General features: G+C 39.4%; 1 protein-coding gene across 3 annotated transcripts in view; it reads left to right on the top strand.

Annotated features, from left to right (window-relative positions):
• ALKAL1 (ALK and LTK ligand 1) overlaps positions 1-21,275 on the top strand; it is a 31,986-nt gene extending 10,711 nt beyond the window's left edge. For 2 of the 3 annotated variants that reach the window (XM_083623123.1, XM_083623125.1), the window contains 4 exons: positions 17,750-17,803; positions 18,787-18,867; positions 19,543-19,619; positions 20,600-21,275. In XM_083623123.1, the coding sequence (XP_083479249.1) occupies positions 17,750-17,803; positions 18,787-18,867; positions 19,543-19,607 (200 nt within the window). In that variant the 3' untranslated portion in view covers positions 19,608-19,619; positions 20,600-21,275. The remainder of the gene's footprint in view (positions 1-17,749; positions 17,804-18,786; positions 18,868-19,542; positions 19,620-20,599) is intronic. The other variant, XM_083623124.1, reaches the window with a different exon arrangement.
• The last annotated feature ends 213 nt before the right edge of the window (positions 21,276-21,488 follow it).

Below are 21,488 nucleotides of genomic sequence, written 5' to 3'. Positions count from 1 at the left end.
TCCATTTCAAGCCTCCAGAATCAGAAACTCATAGGGAGTGGAGAAACTTGTAGAAGATTTTAAAATAGCCCCTATGCTCTCATTTGAGCCTCCAGAGGCTCAAACAGGAGTATAGGGGCTACATTACTTTGTGGAAGCCTCTTTAAAGCATTTGTCACATGCAAGGTGCTTCAAAGGGTGCGTCTGCACAGGGCTTTTATCCTTGCTCAGTGGATGACAGCCTGTGCAGGATTAAATCCTGTCCTTCTGCCCATTATCTGATGGGCAGGGAGGCATGGGTTCAGGAAAAAGGTCTCACAAGCCCAATTGGATCCCCTGGTGGGCCAAGACTGGCCCATGGGCTAGAGGTTCTCAACCTCAGTGTACATGTTAAAAGGCATGGGGGACAAAATTGAAGCTAAAAGGTCTACTCTCATGGAAAGGATGAAAAAAATGATTATTACCACCACCACCACCATCACTGCTACTACTACTATTAATTGCTTATACCCCTCCCACCCAACTGGGATGCCCCAGCCGCTCTGGGCAGCTTCCAACATAAGATAAGCACAGTGAGACATCAGACATTACAAACTTCCTAATACAGGGAGTAAGGGAAACAGGTGGCGTTGTGGGTTAAACCACAGAGCCTAGGACTTGCCAATCAGAAGGTTGACGGTTCGAATCCCCGCGACGGGGTGAGCTCCCATTGCTCGGTCCCAGCTCCTGCCAACCTAGCAGTTCAAAAGCACGTCAAAGTGCAAGTAGATAAATAGGTACCGCTCTGGCGGGAAGGTAAACAGCGTTTCCATGCGCTGCTCTGGTTCGCCAGAAGCGGCTTAGTCATGCTGGCCACATGACCCGGAAGCTGTACGCCGGCTCCCTCGGCCAATAAAGCGAGATGAGGGCTGCAACCCCAGAGTCGGCCATGACTGGACCTAATGGTCGGGGTCCCTTTAACTTTACCTAATACAGCGAGTAAGTAACCTGGGGGAAAGTACAATAAAACCTGGTGGGAAATAGAGATGTGCTTTGGATATGGATGAATTCCAAGCCAAGGCAGGGTGCTTCTGAGAGATTTTGAGTTTGTCTGAGATGAAGTAGGATGTGTGCAAAGCTGCATAAGTCAAAGCAGGGACCCTTGAAATGCCCTGTTGTGCCTCAGCAAGCCATACATAAAAAGCAATTAGTAAATGTCTCCAAGCTTACCATATAAGGGAAAGACCAAGCTATGGCGGGAGGAGGGAAAGGGAGCAGCTTTGCAAAATTAAAAGACTTGTCTCTAGCTTAAGAAAAATTACAGGATCAAGAAGGTGGAATTAGCTTGTAATCAGAGGGAATGATTTTGCCCACTCCAGAATCACCTATACAGCCTGCCTAGCACAAAAGCCCTGGGTCTTATCTGTCTGCAGTTTGGTAAGTGTCTTACTCTAGGGTATCTCTCCCTATCTCTTCAATTTTCAGACCAATCGCCCACAAAATACTATGGAAGTTTATGATATTTCTATTTATCCAATTCTATCCTAAAATAAAAATATCATATGGGAATTTTCTTTTTTTAAAAATTAAAAAATTAAATGTGCCTAGCACAGATATCCCTACACTCATTTGTCCATAATTTGGTAAGCTTTATCTGAGTGGGTGAAAATATAAGAGCTTGGCATTGCTATTGAATTCTGGACAAAGTTACAGATATTCTTGGATTTGCCAGTAGTGAATGGAGGTGGGTGTAGAGAAAAATGAAGTAGACATAGACTGAACTTGAGTCAAAATCAAGCGGCTAACAAAACACCACAGGCCAAGGTGGACTGTTTCCCAACACACCAATGTGAGATCTGAATTTTGTGATCAGTGTGTAGCCCACGGACAAATAATTTTGAAGGGCAAGGTATGCTTTTTACAATACATGGAAATTAATTAGACCCAATCAATATGTAGGGAAATAAGTGATGGGCCGATGAACAATTTCATACCAGATTTGTGGTTGAACAGAGGCCCTTGCTATTGAACATTTGCTTTCAGGTCATCAGTTTGAATAAATCTATCTTAGAAGAAGGCCTATGAACAAACTGTTGAATGAGCAAAATCAAAACATTGATTTTACTCAGTGCTTTAGATATGAACAAACATGTAAGAGTGACAGGCCTCTCTGCCTTAAGGCATTTTAATCTGATTAAGAGAATGGCAATAAACAAAGAATAGAAAATGATCAAGTAGAATAAGGGTTGTATCAGCACGAGGCCACCCTTATGTTTCTGGTGACTGTATCTACTGATGTATCTTTATCAGTGATGGCATTCTTGCAACACGTTCAATTAAATTTGGAATGAAATAAGCAACAATGTAGATGATTGTGTTACAAAACTTTCTAGAAAAGGAATAATATAGGGATGGACTTAAGGGACTAAATTATTTTGAGAGGATGATAAACACCTGGTTTAAATGTACAGCAACATGTTATTAAGCTGAGCTACACATGAGACATGTGCCTGTGTAATCCATTCCCACACTGCCTGTACCCTTCTCTCCATGCCATGATTTAAGACTTGTTCAGATAATAAGTAATGCCCTTCTGTTATGACCAAACTGGGCCAATTAGAAACTGACACCAGCTCATGTTTTCAAAGACTGGTTTGATCTGAACCTGGCAACCATAGTTCCCAGTTTAGATGTCAAAAGAAACTATGGTTACTCACACCAGCAATCACCATGGGTTATGAAGTTGGCTTGTTTAGAATAACCGTAGTTTGAGATAATCCATTATCTTATATATGATGAAACAACAAGGGAAAGTCAAAAGCATTTGAACTTTTATTATTTACTGGGTGAGAAGAGGACAGGGAAGCACTCATGTAATGCCAAACCATGACTTAGTGTTATATCTGAACATTAGCATTATGTCTAAATTGGGCCACTGTACTTTTTTGGTGTCATTGTATCTGGGTATTTCCATGACTAGTAAAGGTAAAGGTAAAGGGACCCCTGACCATTAGGTCCAGTCGTGGCCGACTCTGGGGTTGCAGCCCTCATCTCACTTTATTGGCCGAGGGAGCCGGCGTACAGCTTCCGGGTCATGTGGCCAGCATGACTAAGCCGCTTCTGGTGAACCAGAGCAGCGCACGGAAACGCCGTTTACCTTCCCGCCGGAGCGGTACCTATTTATCTACTTGCACTTTGACATAATTTCAAACTGCTAGGTTGGCAGGAGCAGGGACCGAGCAACGGGAGCTCACCCCGTCGCGGGGATTCGAACCGTCAACCTTCTGATTGGCAAGTCCTAGGCTCTGTGGTTTAACCCACAGTGACTAGTGCAGTGTAAATGCATAGGAAAAATGCAAAAAGTAGATAGCAAATACAAAGACCTATGTAGTTTTATGGAAGTATAGGTTCAAAGTTGAGACCACAGAAATAGACATAGAACAATAAAAATATTTCATTTTTAGGGTTAGTTTTTTGTTTTAGTCATGTCTTGCAATTTTTAAATAGCAGGTGAGTCCTAAGCATTTAGAGCAAAAGCAAAACAAATAAAAACTGTTTAGTGTTCATACTAGATGGTTATTAATCAATATGCTCCTAGAACAAAGGACTTTTATGAAAAAGCTGTTTCCCCCCCTCCTTTGGAAGGAAAGGTGGGATGTAAATTGAATTAATAATTTTGGGCAGTAGTCAACTAAGTTTGACCCATTGGAATGAATGAAAATGTCTAAGCCCATTAATTTCAGTGGGTCTATTCTGAGTAAAAGTTAGTGGTTTTGAAATGTGACAAAATGCATATTTTTCTCATGTCATAGCAAAAAAGTAAAAGGAAAAATAATAAAAAAATAGCAACAACTATAATATGGATATGTAAACTGTGGATGTCATCCTGGGAACTTTGAAAAAGGTTTGAATCACTTTACTAAATCAGATTTCTGAATTGGAAACATTTATTTGTAGACCAGGGGTCACCAACCTTTTTGGACCAGTGAATGCTTGGTCTTTAGCTCTGGCACAGCAGAAGACATACGTGAACCTCTTAACAATGTTTTTACATTCGCCTTCTTGGGGATTGGGAGGGCAGGTCTTTAACACCCACCTACACCTATTGTGTAGTAGTATTTACAGAAAATCACCTATAAGGGACTACCTAATCGTAGACAAAACCATCACAGGAAAGATGCATCCTAGTTGCTAGGGGAAAAGGAAGGGCAAAGTGGAGATTCTAAGCACTAGAAAATAAGACAGATTCAGGAAAAGTGCACTAAAAGGGAGGGGAAAGCATAGGACCCTGGGGATTACTGTTGCCTGGTGTCCAAACAACTAACTTTTCATTTACGGCTCTGACTTCACTTACTGGCTAAGAACACTAACAAGCAGAAGCAGCAAGTCTAGTTCATTTCACAGAAATTGCTTAGGAGGGTACCTGTAAATTGTTCTCCATGACTTTCCTTCAAGGAGGGCTAGAGACTTGCTTTCTCTTTTAAATGAAAGTTCAGAGTCCTTTCTGGGATGCCAATGATGGTTTTCATGAGTGCAGTGAATGTCACTGGATTGGTGACTCCTGATGCATACATTTTCTGGCTGCTTCCCTTCGTATTCCTTCCCAGTGATCCTTAGAGATGGAGTACACAGTCAGCTCAGGTTTTACATCTGTTCCTAAACCACTAATCACAGGGAAGGAAAAATAAATTTAAATGTACCTCCACATGGATAATTTCTGGTAGATGCAAAATAGCATGCTGGGGGGAAGGGTTCTATCACAGCCTATCTTTCTAAATGATGGTATATACAGGGAGTTCAGACATTCAGTCCCTCGCCTTCATTCCTATTGTATCACAAACTGGTTCATAAGTGCAAATCAATGCTTTCTAATGCAGATAGGCTTTAAGGAACTCTTTGATATTTTTAACCACAGAAGTGCAGCTGTAATCCCTCCTAATTCATTCTATAGTGCTATGAACAATTATTATTATTATTGTTATTATTAGTATTATAATAATAATATGTAAACAGCTTTAATAATAATATCAGTGGGTATTATAATATATGCTCATAGTTTGAGCATATTCACTGTTACCAACCAAGCCTGCATGACCTCCGGATCATATATTACACATATACACACATATCACTGTGGAGTTGATATTTCAAGGTTTTAGGCTGCTAACTAGAGCATGTCACAGGGAAGCAAAGCCATAATTTTATTACTAGGGACAATTAGCAAAAACCCACTGAGTCTCAATTTGGATTCAAAGGTTGAAACACACTTCAAAAGAGAGAAGTATAAGTTTCCTCCATTTCATAGTGCCCAAGAATCTGGAGTCAGTTCTGTATGTCTGGTACAGTGAATCATGAATCCCCGAATGTAAGACACAGTCTACCTTTCTGTGCTTGCAAACTGTGTGTCAATCAGAATTTCTTAGTTTCTTATAGCTATGATTGGGGGGTGGGAAAGGAGGTACCAAATAGCAAGCCTTTGTAGGTCATCCTCAAGACATGCACAGCTCGCATGGGCTACTCTGAAGAGTCCTCAGAATATAACTTTAGAAACTAACAAGTATGCCTAAAGTGAGAACACAGTTCTGAATCTTGTTTACCTGTATGAAAACAACACAGAGGGTGTTCTACACATAGAGAGCAGCAAGATGGAAAATGCAATGGGGAGAAAGAAAGTAAGAAGAATAAATAGCAGACAATGTGTATGCTGTACCAGGGGAAATGAAGTAATGGAGGGATAAAAGAAACATTTAAATCAGTTTGAATAATCCATTAAAATTAACAGCTAAACATTGGATAGAGCAAAGCTGCAATCATATACATACTTGCATAGAATTCAGGTGACTTCTCAGTAAACATGCATAGGATTGTGATGGGTGTGGACTGTTTCACCACCGCAGTAGGATAATATAGAGGGGAATGGAAAGCTGGAGATATTAGCTTAAGGTTAACATATATAAACTTGGATCATTGGCTGATGTACCCAAAGTGCTATCTATATTGACTGGTGGCAGCTTTGAAAGCTCTTTCTCAGCCTTGCTGTCTGAAATACGGATAACTCTAGAAGCTTGGACTTTCTGAATGGAAAACTTTCACTCAGCTAGTCAGCTACAGCCCCTGAAGAAACGTGTGCGGATGTTTTCGCCCTGGATTGGTGCAGTGAGGAAAAGAGGAAGTAAAGACAGAATTTTGATAAATGGCAGCATAGAACTTGATCATCAAAACAACAAGATGTTAACCTATAGGGAGGAAGCCTGCAGAGGCAGAAAAGGAATTTGGTTGAACTGGACTGCACAATGTCTGGCTGAAAGGCATGCTTTTGATACTTAGCCAGGCAAAGGAATGAATGTACACTGATGTGGACCATTTATTCTTAGAAATATTCATTACTAATTTGAGTAACAATTGCTTGCCAAAGGAAAAGTATCTCTGCTGTGTTGTTAATAATATTTAGGGCTACAGTTTCCACTGCTGCCTGTCAAATATTTTCAAAGGCATCACGTAGGCACAATCCAACACGGACTCAGTCAAGAGGCTTCAGGATAATTATATGTAGGATGCTAAATATGTTCATTAGGCTTGAACTGAAAGCATATGTGGTACTTTTTGCAAACACTTCTTATGTTTAGGGTTTCAAGGCAACAACCCTAGAGAGACAGGCATTCAGAATAAAGACAATGTGAGGGGAAATTGTCTTAGGTTGCCATAAGTGCATCCTGGGATCTTTTTTGGAGGGAGGGGTTGTTTAAATAGCAGGCAATTTTTATTTTTATGTGCCTATTGGGGAAAGCATTTAGAAACTTGACCCTGTGACCATTCATCCCTCCTGCCAAAGAAATATCAGTCATGTGCCTCCCCTCCTACTGCAAGGTCTTTTATTCCGCCTTTCAGGAAACAATAGTATTATGCATTTTCAAACTCCCTGAATACCCAAATGCTAATCATTCACTGAAGTTTGTACTACTAAAAAGTGTTGTGAATGTCAGCTTAACTTGATTTCTAACTTAAGCTTCCTATCATGTGTGACTGTTCTACAACCCCCCACATATGGATTACTTCATGGCTTAGGGCTGTAATTATCTGCTTGAGCCTCCAGCTGCTTGTCCCACAATCAAGCAAATTAAATCATTACAAATCCAATATACCTTACTATGCTGATCCTACTAAGTTGCTGAGCACCTATATAAAGCATTGTGCAATCCTACACAATCTTGTTCTCATCTTAAGTGGTGTCTCTATATTCCCAAATGTTTTACAAAACAATAAAATATTTCTCTAACAGTTACATTTATTTCAGAATAATGTTGTTCAAAAGACCAAATAGCCATTAAACAAATGTTTGTAGCCATCAAACAAATGGCTTTTTCCATTCTTTTAATCAAGCAATGTGCTTCAGAATATAACATCTTCAAAATATATATTTAATATTAAGTAGCACATTTGTAGAATATGGTAAAACTCATGGTGTACAATTGACTGAGAAATGCTGCTGAGAAAGTCCAAATGAAATTACAGTGGTACCTCAGGTTAAGAACTTAATTCGTTCTGGAGGTCCATTCTTAACCTGAAACTGTTTTAACCTGTTTTAACCACTTTGCCTAATGGGGCCTCCCACTGTCGCCGTGCTGCCACCATGTGATTTCTGTTCTCACGATGAAGCAAAGTTCTTAACCCGAGGTACTATTTCTGGGTTAGCAGAGTCTGTAACCTGAAGCGTCTGTAACCTGAAGCGTCTGTTACCCGAGGTACCACTGTAATAGGAGTACTGCAAAGATTTCAGGCTTAGTCTTCCAAGTTCTGCACTCACACAAGTTCCAAGAAAAATGAGGAAAGATTGGATAAATGCCTAGGGTCTCTTATGTTGTAAAAGTGATCTTGACACAATGAACTGCTGCTAGCTTCTGCTGCTTGCTGAATGGAAGCTGCTGGCCCTGACTTGCAGAAACCTGTAGGAGGACCAGAATGATTTGACCCATCCTATAACCTCTAATGGTTATTTTGTTGAATGTTTTTGAAACCTGGGTCAAATGACCTGGTAGAATTTATTCTGCTGGATGTGGGTGTTCATATGTTCTCCTGTTTTGCCTTTTTAACTTATTAGAGGCAGTATAACACTACAAACAGAAGCCAATTCTGTTCTGCCTCCACACTGCTACATATTTGCCTCCTGTCTAGGAATGGACTGGTGTTTATTCCAAATTTGTCACCCCATCTTGAAGGCAGTGAATTCCAGGTAGCCATGTCAGAGGCTGTGGTTTTGCACCCAAAATAGTTTTTTGGAGGAAGAGCTTACCATAGCAGTGAAAGTGTGAATTCACTCTCCCCTTTTTTCTTTTCTTTTCTTTCTTCATGGCCCCTCTTCTCCCTTGAAGTTTGGTATTTGCCCCCAAATGCCCCTTAAAAATATGGCAAAAGCCTGAAACGAAAGTTTGAGGACCTGATTCTGCTGTAGACAGAAACAGACAGCAAGACTCTATCTTTGTTTTTATCCTTGAAACATTCTGGCACCAGCTGCTTCCCTCACCACCTGGTCCGGGCCCCAAAATAATTAACACAATCAAGGAACAGGCATGTTTTTAGTACAGTATGCCTCACTATCCTTTCATTAAAATTTGTTTAAGGGAGCTTTCAAGTAGATCCTTCCTATTGTAAGGACATTCTCTGAAATGTTTGGCTTAAAGAATTCAAACAGTTTACAAATGTTCGTAGGTGGTTCTGCATGAACATTGTACAGTTCGGATAGTAAAGGGTTTGCGATCTTTATGGCTTCATCTCTGTCTAATATTTCTACAAGATACAGTAGAAAGATACAGTACCATCTCCTAACCTGGATAGCTCAGTTGGTTAGAGTGTGATGCTGATAATACCAAGGTTGCAGGTTTGATCCCTTTATGGGACAGCTGCATATTCCTGCATTGCAGGGGGTTGGGCTAGCTGATCCTCAGAGTCACTTCCAACTCTACAATTCCATGATTCTAGCAATCCTACACATGTTTGTTTGAAATCACACATGTTTGTTTGAAATCATTCAGTCAGGATTATACCAGACTGAGTGTGTTTTGTGTGTAGTGTGCTTTCTTCTTTGGCGATCACTCATAGCCGAGTAAGATTGTCTTCTATAAACATGGTTTTAACAATGAGTCCGTAAGTGACTGTGGAGGCCAATTCTGGATCTGCATGTCCTTCCACAGTGGGGACATTGGTTTCCGGGTGGGAGTTGATCATGGTGAGGGTTTGCCAAGCGTACTTTCCTCTTAGCATGTTTTTCCCTTTCGTCCTGAGTTTAAGCATTTTCAAAGCCCATTATACTTTTGGTAAGGGCTGTTCTCCAAGTGGAGCGCTCGCAGCCAGTGTTTCCCAGTTGTCAGTGTTTATACTACATTTTTTTAGATTTGCCTTGAGAGAGTCTTTGAACCTCTTTTGTTGACACCAGCATTACACTTTCCATTTTAAAGTTTGTAATAGAGTAGTTGCTTTGGAAGCTGATAATCAGGTATCCACACAACATTACCAGTTCAACAGAGTTGGTGTTGAAGAATGATTGCTTCGACACTGGTGATCTTTGCTTCTTCCACTACACTGGCATTAGTTTGTCTGTCTTCCCAAGTGATGTGTAAAATTTTTCGTAGACACCCTTGATGGAATCTTTTGAGGAGTTGTAGATGGCATTTATAAGTGGTCCATGTTTCACAAGCATGCAGTAAGGTTGGTAGTACAACAGCTTTGTAAACAAGCATTTTGGTTTCCCTGCGAATGTCCTGGTCCTCAAATACTCTGCACTTCAGTCGGGAGAAAGCTGCACTCGCAGAGCTCAGGCGATGCTGGATTTCGGCGTCAATGTCTGCCCTTGTGTAAAGTGTCGTGTTCAGCACTGCTGCCAAAGCACAATAACATTTTTAATTTTACAATGAATAAAAAATAACTATCTTTTTTGTTCCACAATTAAACCAATAACTCTTTTATTGCCACAATTTTTTAATTATCTTTCCCCCCTATAAATTGCTTTAGTGGTGGTGTTCTTGTATGACATTTTACTGTTATGAAATGCAATGATGTCAGACTCTTTTTGTGGGATCTTTGTAAATCTTAGTTGGATCTGGGCCACAATACACCCTGCCAGTGTAAGTCATATTACAAGAACTCATGAAAGAGAAGTACTTGAAGGACTAAACCGGCAGCTGCCTATATTGATGGATCATATTTCTCCTGAGAAATAGTGAGCTTTTCGTAATAATGGATTTCTGCATGTAAACATAGCATTAAATTTTCTGGATATTAACTTGTGACCAGTAACTACAGTGGTACCTCTGGTTGTGGACACAACTCGTTCCGGGGTGCCTTACGCACCCCGAAAATTCTGTAACCAGAGCAGTGCTTCTGCACATGTGCAAAGCGCACAGAACGCTTCTCTGTGTGTGCCCGCAGCAAAACCTGGAAGTAAACACTTCCGGGTTTGCCGCGTTCTTAACCCGAAAAAACACAACATGAAGCATTTGCAAGAAGATGTATGACTGTATTGCTTTTCAGATTTGTTTCTGTTAAATGGGTTCAAGATAAATACAAGAGCCAAAGTTTAATGGAAACTTGACCCAGTGGCACCAATGCCCCCCCATACCCAGGAAAACACTGTGTCTCTTTTGCCACCCTCTCTGGCATTGTCACTTGGGGACCCTGGAGCAGGCAGCTGACTTAGGGTGTCATGAAAGGGCAGCAAACAATCAGTTACTGCATTTTTACTGCTGAGCCAGGGATTGGAGGGGAGGGGCTTTCTTTATCCAGCACCAAAATAACTTGGCTGGCTCTGGCTTCCACCTCACCTTGACTAGAATGGGAGGCACTATTTCCCGCTCTTTCTCAGGAAATCAAATATTTTGGTCCAGCCCTGTCTTATTCACATCTGCTGTTCAAGCTTAGCAATAAAAGGCTAAAATTTCAGAATAAGATTTATTAATTGATTGAAATATTTTTGAAAGTAAGTGTCAAAGAAAGCAGATATTGCATTTTAATCATTTTTTACTGTTGCAGGCTGAAAAATGTGTACTCCATTACTGTTTTACTGTGCTTAAGAATAATGGGAAATATTTCTACTAGGACTAGAAAAGATTTGTCACCTTAGTTTATATCAATATATAAATGCTGTCTAGTCCCCATCATTATTTTGGCATCCCATCCTTCAAAACCTGTTTGTCAAATTTTTGTGTTCTGAAAAAGCACAGCTCACTGCTTTCAACCATCCTTACTATTCCCATACATTACCTCTTTCCTTAACTCCTCTCTATAAGTCCTGTGAAATGCTTTACCTCAGCTACATTTCCCCCCATTTTCTATCCTTTCCCCATCTACAGGTTTCCTCTTTTACTTTTCTCAGGAAAAGTATTCAAAATCGTTATGATAGTTTAGAGAAGTTTTGAGCTTTGAAAATAAACATTGAGACTGACTTATATGGCTTCTGGTTTCAGGCTTTCCAGACAGCCAGGCATCACTTTTTTCCCTCCCCGCCTTTCTTTTTTAAATACAGCTTCAAATGTTATACAATGACTTTAAGGGGAAGGATCTGAAACTCAAGGATAGTGCAAGACATACACAACTGCCTTAGGGGGGCACATGCAGCTCATTAGCTTTGTGCTGTTCATTCCAGGTTTCTTAAATTTAAGAACAGCAGGTGTGCGTCTGTATTGGTGAGAAATTCAGCTTACTGTGTGGTTGTCGGTCCTCAGTGTTTGTGAAATTTAACCATGGTGCATGTCATAGAACACTAACCACATAGTGTGTTAAATAATGGATGGCTGTTTTTCATGGAGAACAGATGAGTTTTGGAGTTTTACTTATAAAATAAGCATGAACTTTGGAACTTTTAGTTCAAGTGGTATGAAATTTGATGCGTTGAAAATGTGGTGGTGTGTGGCATATGTAGAAATTCCAAAGTTTTTTGTATTGACTATTGGGTGTATCAGAAAATAATAAGGATCGCTGTATTTTGAAATTAAGATTGTAGCATGAGGACTGCCCTCTGTTTGATATTCCTCAAGCCTCCTTAAGCCTATGTGAGTCTGCATACTGGTATTAAATTTGTTTGATTGATGGTTTGGATTATACCTATACCCTTCAGAAGCATCTTGAATCCAGCCTGCTAGCAAAATTACTATTCTGGCACTGATAAGCTAATTGACACATGATGTAACAAAACTTAATAGTTTTTATTTAACCCACAAGAGATGGCATTGAACTTCTTGATAAACCATAATCCAGCTGTTTCATGTTCTTTTCTTTTTTTGAAGTTTCTCTTTCCAGAATGACCACTTTATGGTCAGTTTCAGAATATCCTGGGAGGTTGAAATGTTCTCCCACTGGTTTATAGATACTGCCATTTCTAATGTCTGATATCTATCTTAAAGGGACCCTACTTGTTGCTCTGTTGCTTTCAGTGGTCCAGTTATGTTTTCAAGGTACATTGAGGGAGAGAAATTACATTTCCATAGAATCAGCAGTATGTTGTTACTTACAAAATGTAATTTCTTCTCCCTAGTCCCATGCTGACACCCACGTACACCAGCACTTCCATTGTGAGCTCTGTTCCCCTGTTATTTGTGTCACTGATGATAAAAACTGAGTGCCGCAAGTGAGGTACAGGCCTTCCAGAGTACCTTAGTTGTGGATGTTAGCGTACCTTTGTGGAAACTGGAAGACCCTAATAGGTAGGTATCAATTTTCCTTAATATTTCTCCTATCTTTCAAGAGAGAAAAGGGGATCCTTCATCCCTTATTTCTCTGCTTGATCACTGAGGTCTCTGAGTACATCACGGTTAGTGATCCCTCTCAGCTTAGATGTATGGCTTGTATCTACTGGTACCCGTGTATTCAGTATTGTAGGCCCAGTCTTACGGAACTCCCACTGAGGGGTCATAGGCACTGAAGACCTGTTTCAGCAGGTTTTTAAAATTGAATTCTGATTTTGCTGTTTTAACTCACTTTTAGTTTCATTGATTTGAGTCTTCTGTACACCAGTTAGAGATGACTGTGATTAAGTAGTATGCAAATAAGCAAGCAAGCAAGCAAGCAAGCAACGAAGGTGTGGCCTTATGGCTTCTGACAAGGTGTGGCTTCTTATGGCTTCTGACAAGTCTCCATTGCAAAGTTGTTGCTCATCTGGTGATCTCTCAAGGATGCATCTTGTTATTCTAAGGATCTGTGGTTTAAAAAAGTCATGTTCATTGAAATTTCTGAAAAACTGATTCATAAAATACGTGCCACCAGGGGTAATGTGGACCCCTCCAACTTTGCTTGCATAGACACCGTTTGTGATTTATATAACCAAATCTCATGGTTAGCACATTATTTGGCAACATTCATGGTTATTTGGTTATGTTTGGTACAAATATGAACCTTGTATTCCACTATGGAATATATTTTATGCCACAAATTCATTTCTTTTTTAAAGTTTTCTATGATTATTATTTTATTATCTCTTAATTTTATTCTTCCTGCTTTTGTAGCTGTTTTTATTATTACTTTTAGCTTGATGTTTGGATTTGATATCCCGCTTTATCACTAACCGAAGGAGTCTCAAAGCGGCTAACATTTTATGTGTGGGCACCAATTATCCTATCATACGCATGTACTAATTTCCACAGATCAATTTACAGACAACTCAGTTGTGTAGAAGAATCATTTGTGTAAAATCAGTGCTCAGCATACTGATTATCTATGCATGTGCACTAAAGGTGAAGACCGAACAACACAATCTGATTCTTTCTTAAAGTGACAAAATTATAGTGCCATAAGACCTGAGGGAAGAAATAGTTAAGATTGACTAAAAATGAGTCCAGCAGGTTTACCTAATTCCTTCACCATAGTTCCAGTAAATTCAAATGTTTTATGGAATTTCACTCTTTTGAATGACCATATATGCAAAGTAGTATTTATTTTTTAGGATTTTCAGAACACTAATTTGCAACAGGTCTCTCAGAAGCCCTTTGCTACTCCATGCCATAATGTATACCCTGGATGTAACATAGACAAGGCTCAGTGGATATTTGCTTATGTTCCACTAATGATATGTGGGTAGTGTTAGTAGCAATGATGGTGGTAAAGTTCGTCATCCTCAGGCTCAAAAACAACACTTGCCTCAAAGAGAGATGAGTACCTGCTGTTACTGAATTCTTATTTGGCTCAGAGAAGATCAGCAGGGCAAAAACCCACTCGCCTTGGCCAGTGTAGGCCTCCAAAAAGGGGCCACTGAGGGAGGACTTTTAGGCTAGATCCTAAGCCTACTCAGTTCATTTACTGTATGTGACCTGGCACCCTAGCATAGAACATTATTTAAAAGACTTGTTTTTTATCTGCCAGGTTTAGCCAGAACAGCAGCAGCAGCCCTACTGATAAATGGGGTTTGGATCTGGTGCGACTTTACACTAGCTTATTGTGCATAGGATTGCCCCCTCAATGTATGAACAGGACAAGCCAAAGGAGAGTGGAGTGGGGTTCAAGGTCTCATGGCGACTTTCTGGCCATTCCTTACTCATCTCCTGTCTTTCCACTAATGCAAGCCTCCTAACACTCACTGTGGGGATCTAAGGCAGCTGTTAGAGCAACCAGATCCTGCAGCCGTTCTGGATTTTTATGGGAGGGAAATATTTTGTTACGTTAGTCATGGCTTTCAAGCCTAGCATAATTTGTGCGTCAAAATCTGCTGCTGGAATTCAAGCCATATGTAGATCATTATCTCCTTCAACAGAAGGAATCAGAGGCTGAGTTATCTAGCCTCCTCTTTTTTAGCACTTTCAGTGAGGTTGGCAGGACTGATCAGAGACATTGTGCTGTTTGAGGTGTAGAAGCAGATGGAACTCTGCCCTCTCCATCTTGCCCTCCCCATCTTGATCAAGGTGCAAAGTAGCCAAGACCAGCTAAGTTATTTTGCCACCCATGGCAGAAAGCTATATTCCTAGCTTTAGTAATATAGTTATTGTTATTTACAACCTGAAATCAGCTACCTGAGGTGGTCATCCCACTCTGCCTAATGGTAGGGGTTGTCCTGGACATTGGGAAGCAAAAACGGTAAGCTAAGGCTTGCCCTGATTGCAGAGTGAGGGTGAATCCTAGTAATGGGTAAGGGTGGATGGATGGGGGCTACCACTGAGAGGAGGCAGAACAACAGAGTTATGGAACAAGCATTGCTGCTGCTTCACACAACATCAGAGATGCAACAAGCAGCTCACCCCATTCTTCAGTCCTCTGAAATTTCCAGTGGAAATGATGAGGCTTTGCAGGGTGGAAAGGGATAGCTGTCTCAACTTGCCAGTGTTTCAGTGGTTACTTAATGTTCAGCAAATACTTAGTTTATATATTGTATTGATGTTTAATATGTTAGCACTGGAGTTATTGTTTGCAATCCTGTTTTCTTGATATTTTTTCTTATATTGTCCATATCCATTAAATCACCTCAACCTTGTTACACTTTGTTACACACACACACACACACACACACACACACACACACACACACAGAGATATTTGAATTTGCTCATAAAGAGCTCATGGCTCAATAAATCAGTTATAGCCCAAAACCTTTGCAATTAGGTCAATTAACCAAGTCAATTAGCTTCCAGTTTACTCAAAAGTAAGACTGTAGAGGATTGCATCCTTAGTCTCTCTAAGGTGCCATAGCAATGTTTTCTTTACTCAACACTATTAGATCAGTCTTTAACATGTATATCACAGATGGTGATTTAAAATGGGTTTCATTTCCCAAAGGTCTTATCTTATGAAATATTTATTGGTTTCACCTTGGCAAGGTTCTCAGTTGATCATGTGAACTGTGGTGACAAGTGTGACCATTTCGTAAGTCTGCTTCCGCTAAATCCATGATGACTTAATTGTGGTAGCATCTTGTCGTAATTATGCTTAGATTTATTAGCTTCAGTTATGTGGTAAGCATCGCTTTGTGAACTGGCCACGGGGGCAGATTTTAAAGAGCTAGTTAGGCTTTATCACCTGATATGTGTCTGCTTTGATGATCCACTGCTTCTCAGAGAAGTATTCACCATGCACTAAGAGAAAGAAGCAGCTTTCCTTTGAAGATACAAATTAAACTATAAAGGGGACCATCCTCAAGCTATTTCCCATGAAATAATCTCTCCTCAGGAAGTTTTACTCCAAAGGCAGTGGCTTTGGGATTAAAGCAGAAAAACAAATTGCATTTCTGCAAGGTCACTCGGAAGGTCTTGTGTGGCATTGTGCCGCTGAACCTAGCTAATCTTGGGGCCCCATCTGGTGCCTACAAGAACAACAATATCCAAAGCGTCAGAGAATTAGATCAGTAGTATGGCCACTCCTCCAGCTTTTCATAGCTACTGCTGCCGTGGACTAAGGGGCAGGATTTATTCTATAATGCTTAATTATCTAAAGAAGACTAGGCATACAAGTTGAAAGATCCCATTGGAAATAAAAAAGAAATCCCCGATAAAGAAGATTACTTATTATTATTAACTGGGATTATGCAAGGGATGAAACTCTTGCTTATATAATGCAACTTTGCCTATAACTGTGAGGATGCAAGTCCATAAAGCCTGCACAAATAAGAGTAGATGCTTTTATTTGCGGAACACCGAGTTTTAGAACTACTCTGTTTTGTATAAAAATGACATGCTGCTTTTCTTCTGCATGAGAGGGTAGGGCTGATAATAAAAATATAATGGTTAGTCACTCTTCAAAATGCTTCCTTAAATGTTATTTTAGTTTGTTGGTATTTATGCACATCAAAGATCCATGTTAACAACTTTGATGGGACTCTGTGTGGATATTGTGCAAATAATAATAATAATAATTCACCATAAATACCAAATTACATATTAATTGTTTGATTGAACATACCGGTAACTTACCAGAACTAATGAGAACACATTTCATATCTACTTCTCTTTTTTAGTGGTGCTTTTTGTTTTTATCATTTATCAGAAATGTAATGCTAAAATAATTATGTATTGGACAGCTGGCAGCTTCTTGAAAGGGAGCGAGGGAATGAAGTAGTCTTGAAGGAAGAGTGTTCTTCCCCCCCAACCAGGTGCCTTCCCACTCTTGCTGTATACTGCTCCCCTCAACTCTTAAGTGTTGGGATGCTGTACAGCACATAGGTAATGCCTGCTCCTCGCCAGTTTTCTCCCCATGTGGGGGTACCATTGCTGTGAGTGTATTGTAACATTCATGGACCTTCACAGTAAAGGGGGACTTCCTACATCTCACATTGTTTCAGACTCTTTAGGTCTTCTGATTCATGGACAATTTACAGCAAAAACTCATTGGAGGGGTCAGCTTTATGCCCACAAATGAATATATGCTTCCACTGGCATAAAGAATATGCCTTACATATGTGGAGCTCTGTATATACAGAAGAGCTCCTGCATCTGCAGAAAGGTTTTTGTACTGAGTGTGGTATTTAAATGGTAACTAATATATATATATATATTCTGTATGGCATGCCTATGTAAATACTGCTGTTCGGTTTTATTTTGTATCAGTTTTAGTTTTGAAACAGCTTATGGACAAATATAGTTTATATTTAATAAACCCATATGGTGATATCTAAGTCATACTCAGATGATGATTAGTTGTTGCTTTTTAATCTCATCCAACCTCCTAAAGGAGGAGTTTAGGGTGGAAAACAACACAGCTTTTGAAAAACAGTTACTCTCTCTCTCTCTCTCTCTCTCTCTCTCTCTCTCTCTCTCTGCATGCACATATTTTGATGTAGACTTTTGTTTAACACATTATTGATAATGAAATATCTTTTCCTCCCCAGAAGTATTTCCAAGAGATTCCAACTTAAAGGACAAGTTCATCAAACATTTCACAGGTAAGAACACTTTTTGTGTGAAGGCAATTCTGTGTTTAATTTCTTGCCAGATGTTGCCTACATAAAGGAGTGTCTTATCTCCTCTCCCAATGAAGGAAGCCTATATTGTAAATTACTAGGTCCATCCTTTGGGGCTGCTGTTTTCCTATTTGCTTCGCAACAGGTTGTAGTGGGACCACAGGTTAGGGCATGGAATCTTAAGGCCCATTAAAAGGCTAGCTGTTCCATTGGCAAGTGACTCCCAACTTTTAACTTCCCTAAGTATCTTCAGATGCCTTTTCCCCAATAGATTGGAAAAGGCTCAATAGAGTTGAGGAGCCAGGGTGAAAAGTCTTGGTGATAAAATTTTGTAGCCTTTATAGTTGTAGCCCATCACCCATCACTGGCCTTCTTTTTCATTATTCCAGTAGCTTTAATTACATTAATATGGTTATATGTAATTTTTTTCAGAAACTCCAGTAATATTGTACTGTGAACATTTATTTATTTATCACAATATTTGTATCTCTTTATCACACACCCCCACACCCATGAAACAAAGTTCTCTGGGTGGTTTATAGTATAGAAATTAAAACCATATAAATAAACCTAAAAGCTGAATATAGTAGGAGAATAAAGACAAAATAAGCTAAGGAAAAACTGTAGCCCAAAATATCTAAAAAACACTAAACATTTTTAAAGATTGAAAGGCTGGGGCAGGAGTGGGGAAGAGAAATACCTTCACTTGATGCCAAAAGGACCACAGTTTAGGTGCCAAGTTAGCTTCTCTGAGCAGAACATTCCACACCCCTAGGGCTAGCACTGAAAAGGTCCCTTTTCTATTAACCACTATCTTGCCTTATTTGACAAGGAGAGTATCTGGTGAAAGGTTTGAAACATATTAGACGAAGCAAATATGAACTAACTAACTAACTATTATTTGTGCAATTTAGTTTGCAATAGAAATGCAATCAAAATGTTGTGTTTGATTAATCCTCAAACAGGTCCAGTTACATTTTCAGCTGAATGTAGTAAGCATTTCCACCGGCTCTATCACAACACACGGGATTGTTCAACACCAGCCTGTAAGTTCCAGCTGAAAACTACTTCCATGTTTCATTGTCCTGTCTGTCTGGTCTTAGGCCAGGGTTGAGCAGGTTCTTAACACCAAGTCATTTCCCCCAGTCTTTCTTGAGAATGGAATACACATGTGTCCACTGCCACTAAGAACATAAGAAGAGCCTTGCTGGGTTAGACTAGTCCAGCATTCTGTTCTCCATTGGCAAACTTGAGGCCTTTGGGAAGACCACAAGTAGGGTAGTGAGTGTGGTGGCACTCTTCCACTTGAGATTCCCAGGAACTGGTGTTCAGAGCTATGCTAAATCAACCTTGAGTGCTGTCAACTTTCAGTGGCATATTTCACCTGGTGCCATGGCTGAATGTAGTGCCACGCTGAATGTAATGTATGTTGAAAACTACTTCCTTCCTTTTTAACTTTCCAATAGTACCAATAGTTCATATCAACGTTCTGTTCCTTAGGGGACATATATGAATCCTTTGTTTCCACTTGTATTGGGCTGCCCTACAAGGAATGTTACTTGTTAAATGATTTTTTTATTGCAACCCTTCTAGGGAGACATATAAAAAACTCCCTAAAACACCTACATTTTGCAGCTGATGGCAAATGAAACTGGACTTACACTCTAGGAAATTAAACACATGATGATTAATGTTAACTTCATTTTTGTGGTTTTAAATAGATTATAAAAGGTGTGCAAGATTGCTGACAAGATTAGCAATGAGTCCACTGTGTACACAGCCATAGGAGGCCTGTTATGTAAGTATTTTTTTTTAATTAAAACACCTTTATAATCTAATAACCAGTTTGTTCCTATTAGATTCTTTTCTCAAAAGCCAAACAGTAACAAGAGTTTTGCCTTCTCCCCGCTGTGGTTTTAATGAAAATCACAGAAAATCAGACATACAACTTTTTTCATCAAGAGGAAGCCTCTGTTGGCACTGGCACTGGAACTCCCTGCTTTGGAAATGTGATTTTCATCAGTGCCATGGCAAGAGTGGGAAAAGTTAAGCTCCCTTTCCACTCCCGCCATTTTAAGCCTGATCAGTCTCCCATGTGGCTACTTGAATTTATAAAAATATTTATGTAACTTAAAGAGATGACTTACCTGCCGTTTTCCAGTTTTGTCAAGTGCTTGTTGACGTGGCCCTGGTGGGCTACTTCTGCACCATTTCAGGACCATGGAGAAGTCTACTGATATAATAGGTAAAACATGGCTTCAGTTTTCCAAACAACTAGCTTTTTAAGCTACACTACAGGTTATCAACAATATCAGACCATGACTCCATGGTGGAGATAGTTACAACTTACTTTTTATTTTGTAGATGGCAGGAAATATTTGTTAATTTCTGAGGTATGCAAATAAGCCAACATTAAAAATGCAGCATTTCTTGTTTTAAAAATGGAACAGGATCACCACTTTGCTGCTAAACTGCAGTTATTTGGAACAGAATCTGTGTGCATATCCACTCTGTGTGCAAAAGACTTTCTGTACAACTAGAACCCCAATTTGTCAGGGCTCTTATGTATCTTCAGTTGAATGTGCCAATGGTGGGGTGGTACCAGCAGTTATGTTGCCCACTGAGCATTTCATATTTACACTGTGAAAGTCTGTAGTCATTAAAGTTTGCTTTTTTTCTTCATTTTTTAGTAAGCAAGAACCTATAAATACGTTGTTCTCTACTGAAACTATTATTATTCAATAGCTGGGAATCTAAGTGAACTATTTTTTGTTTCAGACTTTTCTGCTAAGCCTGAACTCTGGTTTGCCGAGAAAGTGCCTTGAAATCTGTCCCAAGACAAAGAGAAGACATCTTGCTCTTTTTTTATTTACAGCATTGTTTTGTTACTAGATGCATTTTATTTTCATATATGTCGGACATTCCATATTCGTGTGAAAGGAACGTATTTTATTTGTATTTGTAAATATGTTGCCTATAGCTCAAATAAGCCAATTTATTTAAATATGTTGTATATAAAGACTACTAATAATATACTAATTAAATGTTATATGCAGGGAGTTGGCTGGTGTGTTTGCTGTTTCTTGTTTCATTGTTTGTACATCATTTTGCTCAGGCTCTTACTTTCATTATTTGCACTAACTTGAAAAGCAGAAGTCTCTGTAACTGAAATCTGAATAAGCTGCAGGTGGGATGTTTTACTTTCTGTGGAAAATATTTCATATTATGAAGCTTTTGGTAATATATATATATGCCTACATAGTATATATATTATTGCACATCAGAACAAACTGCTCAAAAAATGCACACTGCTTTGGGAAACATTTGTGAAGCTGTTTTGGATTATCATCAGTTACGTTTGTACTGGCACTTACAGAAAGAGTCGCAAATAATGTAAATATAAAGACTGGAAGACTGCAATGCAGTTTGGGTGGAATAAAGAATATAGATCTCATATTTTCATGTTTTTCTTGACCCTTTGGGTGATTTTGGGACTTTTAATTACTATCTCTAACACCTGTTAAATATATTCTATATTGCAGCTGGATACTATTAAAGTGATTATTCCATACTTGAAGGTATATGCTTTCTACATACTTTCTAATGCTGCAGTCCTATGATCTCTAGGAGGGCATCCCAGGAGCCATAGGACATTTTAGTTTTTACT

This window comes from Podarcis filfolensis, assembly GCF_964270895.1.
Source record: "Podarcis filfolensis genome assembly, chromosome: 7".
Classification (NCBI taxonomy): domain Eukaryota; kingdom Metazoa; phylum Chordata; class Lepidosauria; order Squamata; family Lacertidae; genus Podarcis; species Podarcis filfolensis.
Note: the sequence above shows the minus strand (reverse complement) of the source record. Positions and strands in the feature narration are given on the sequence as shown.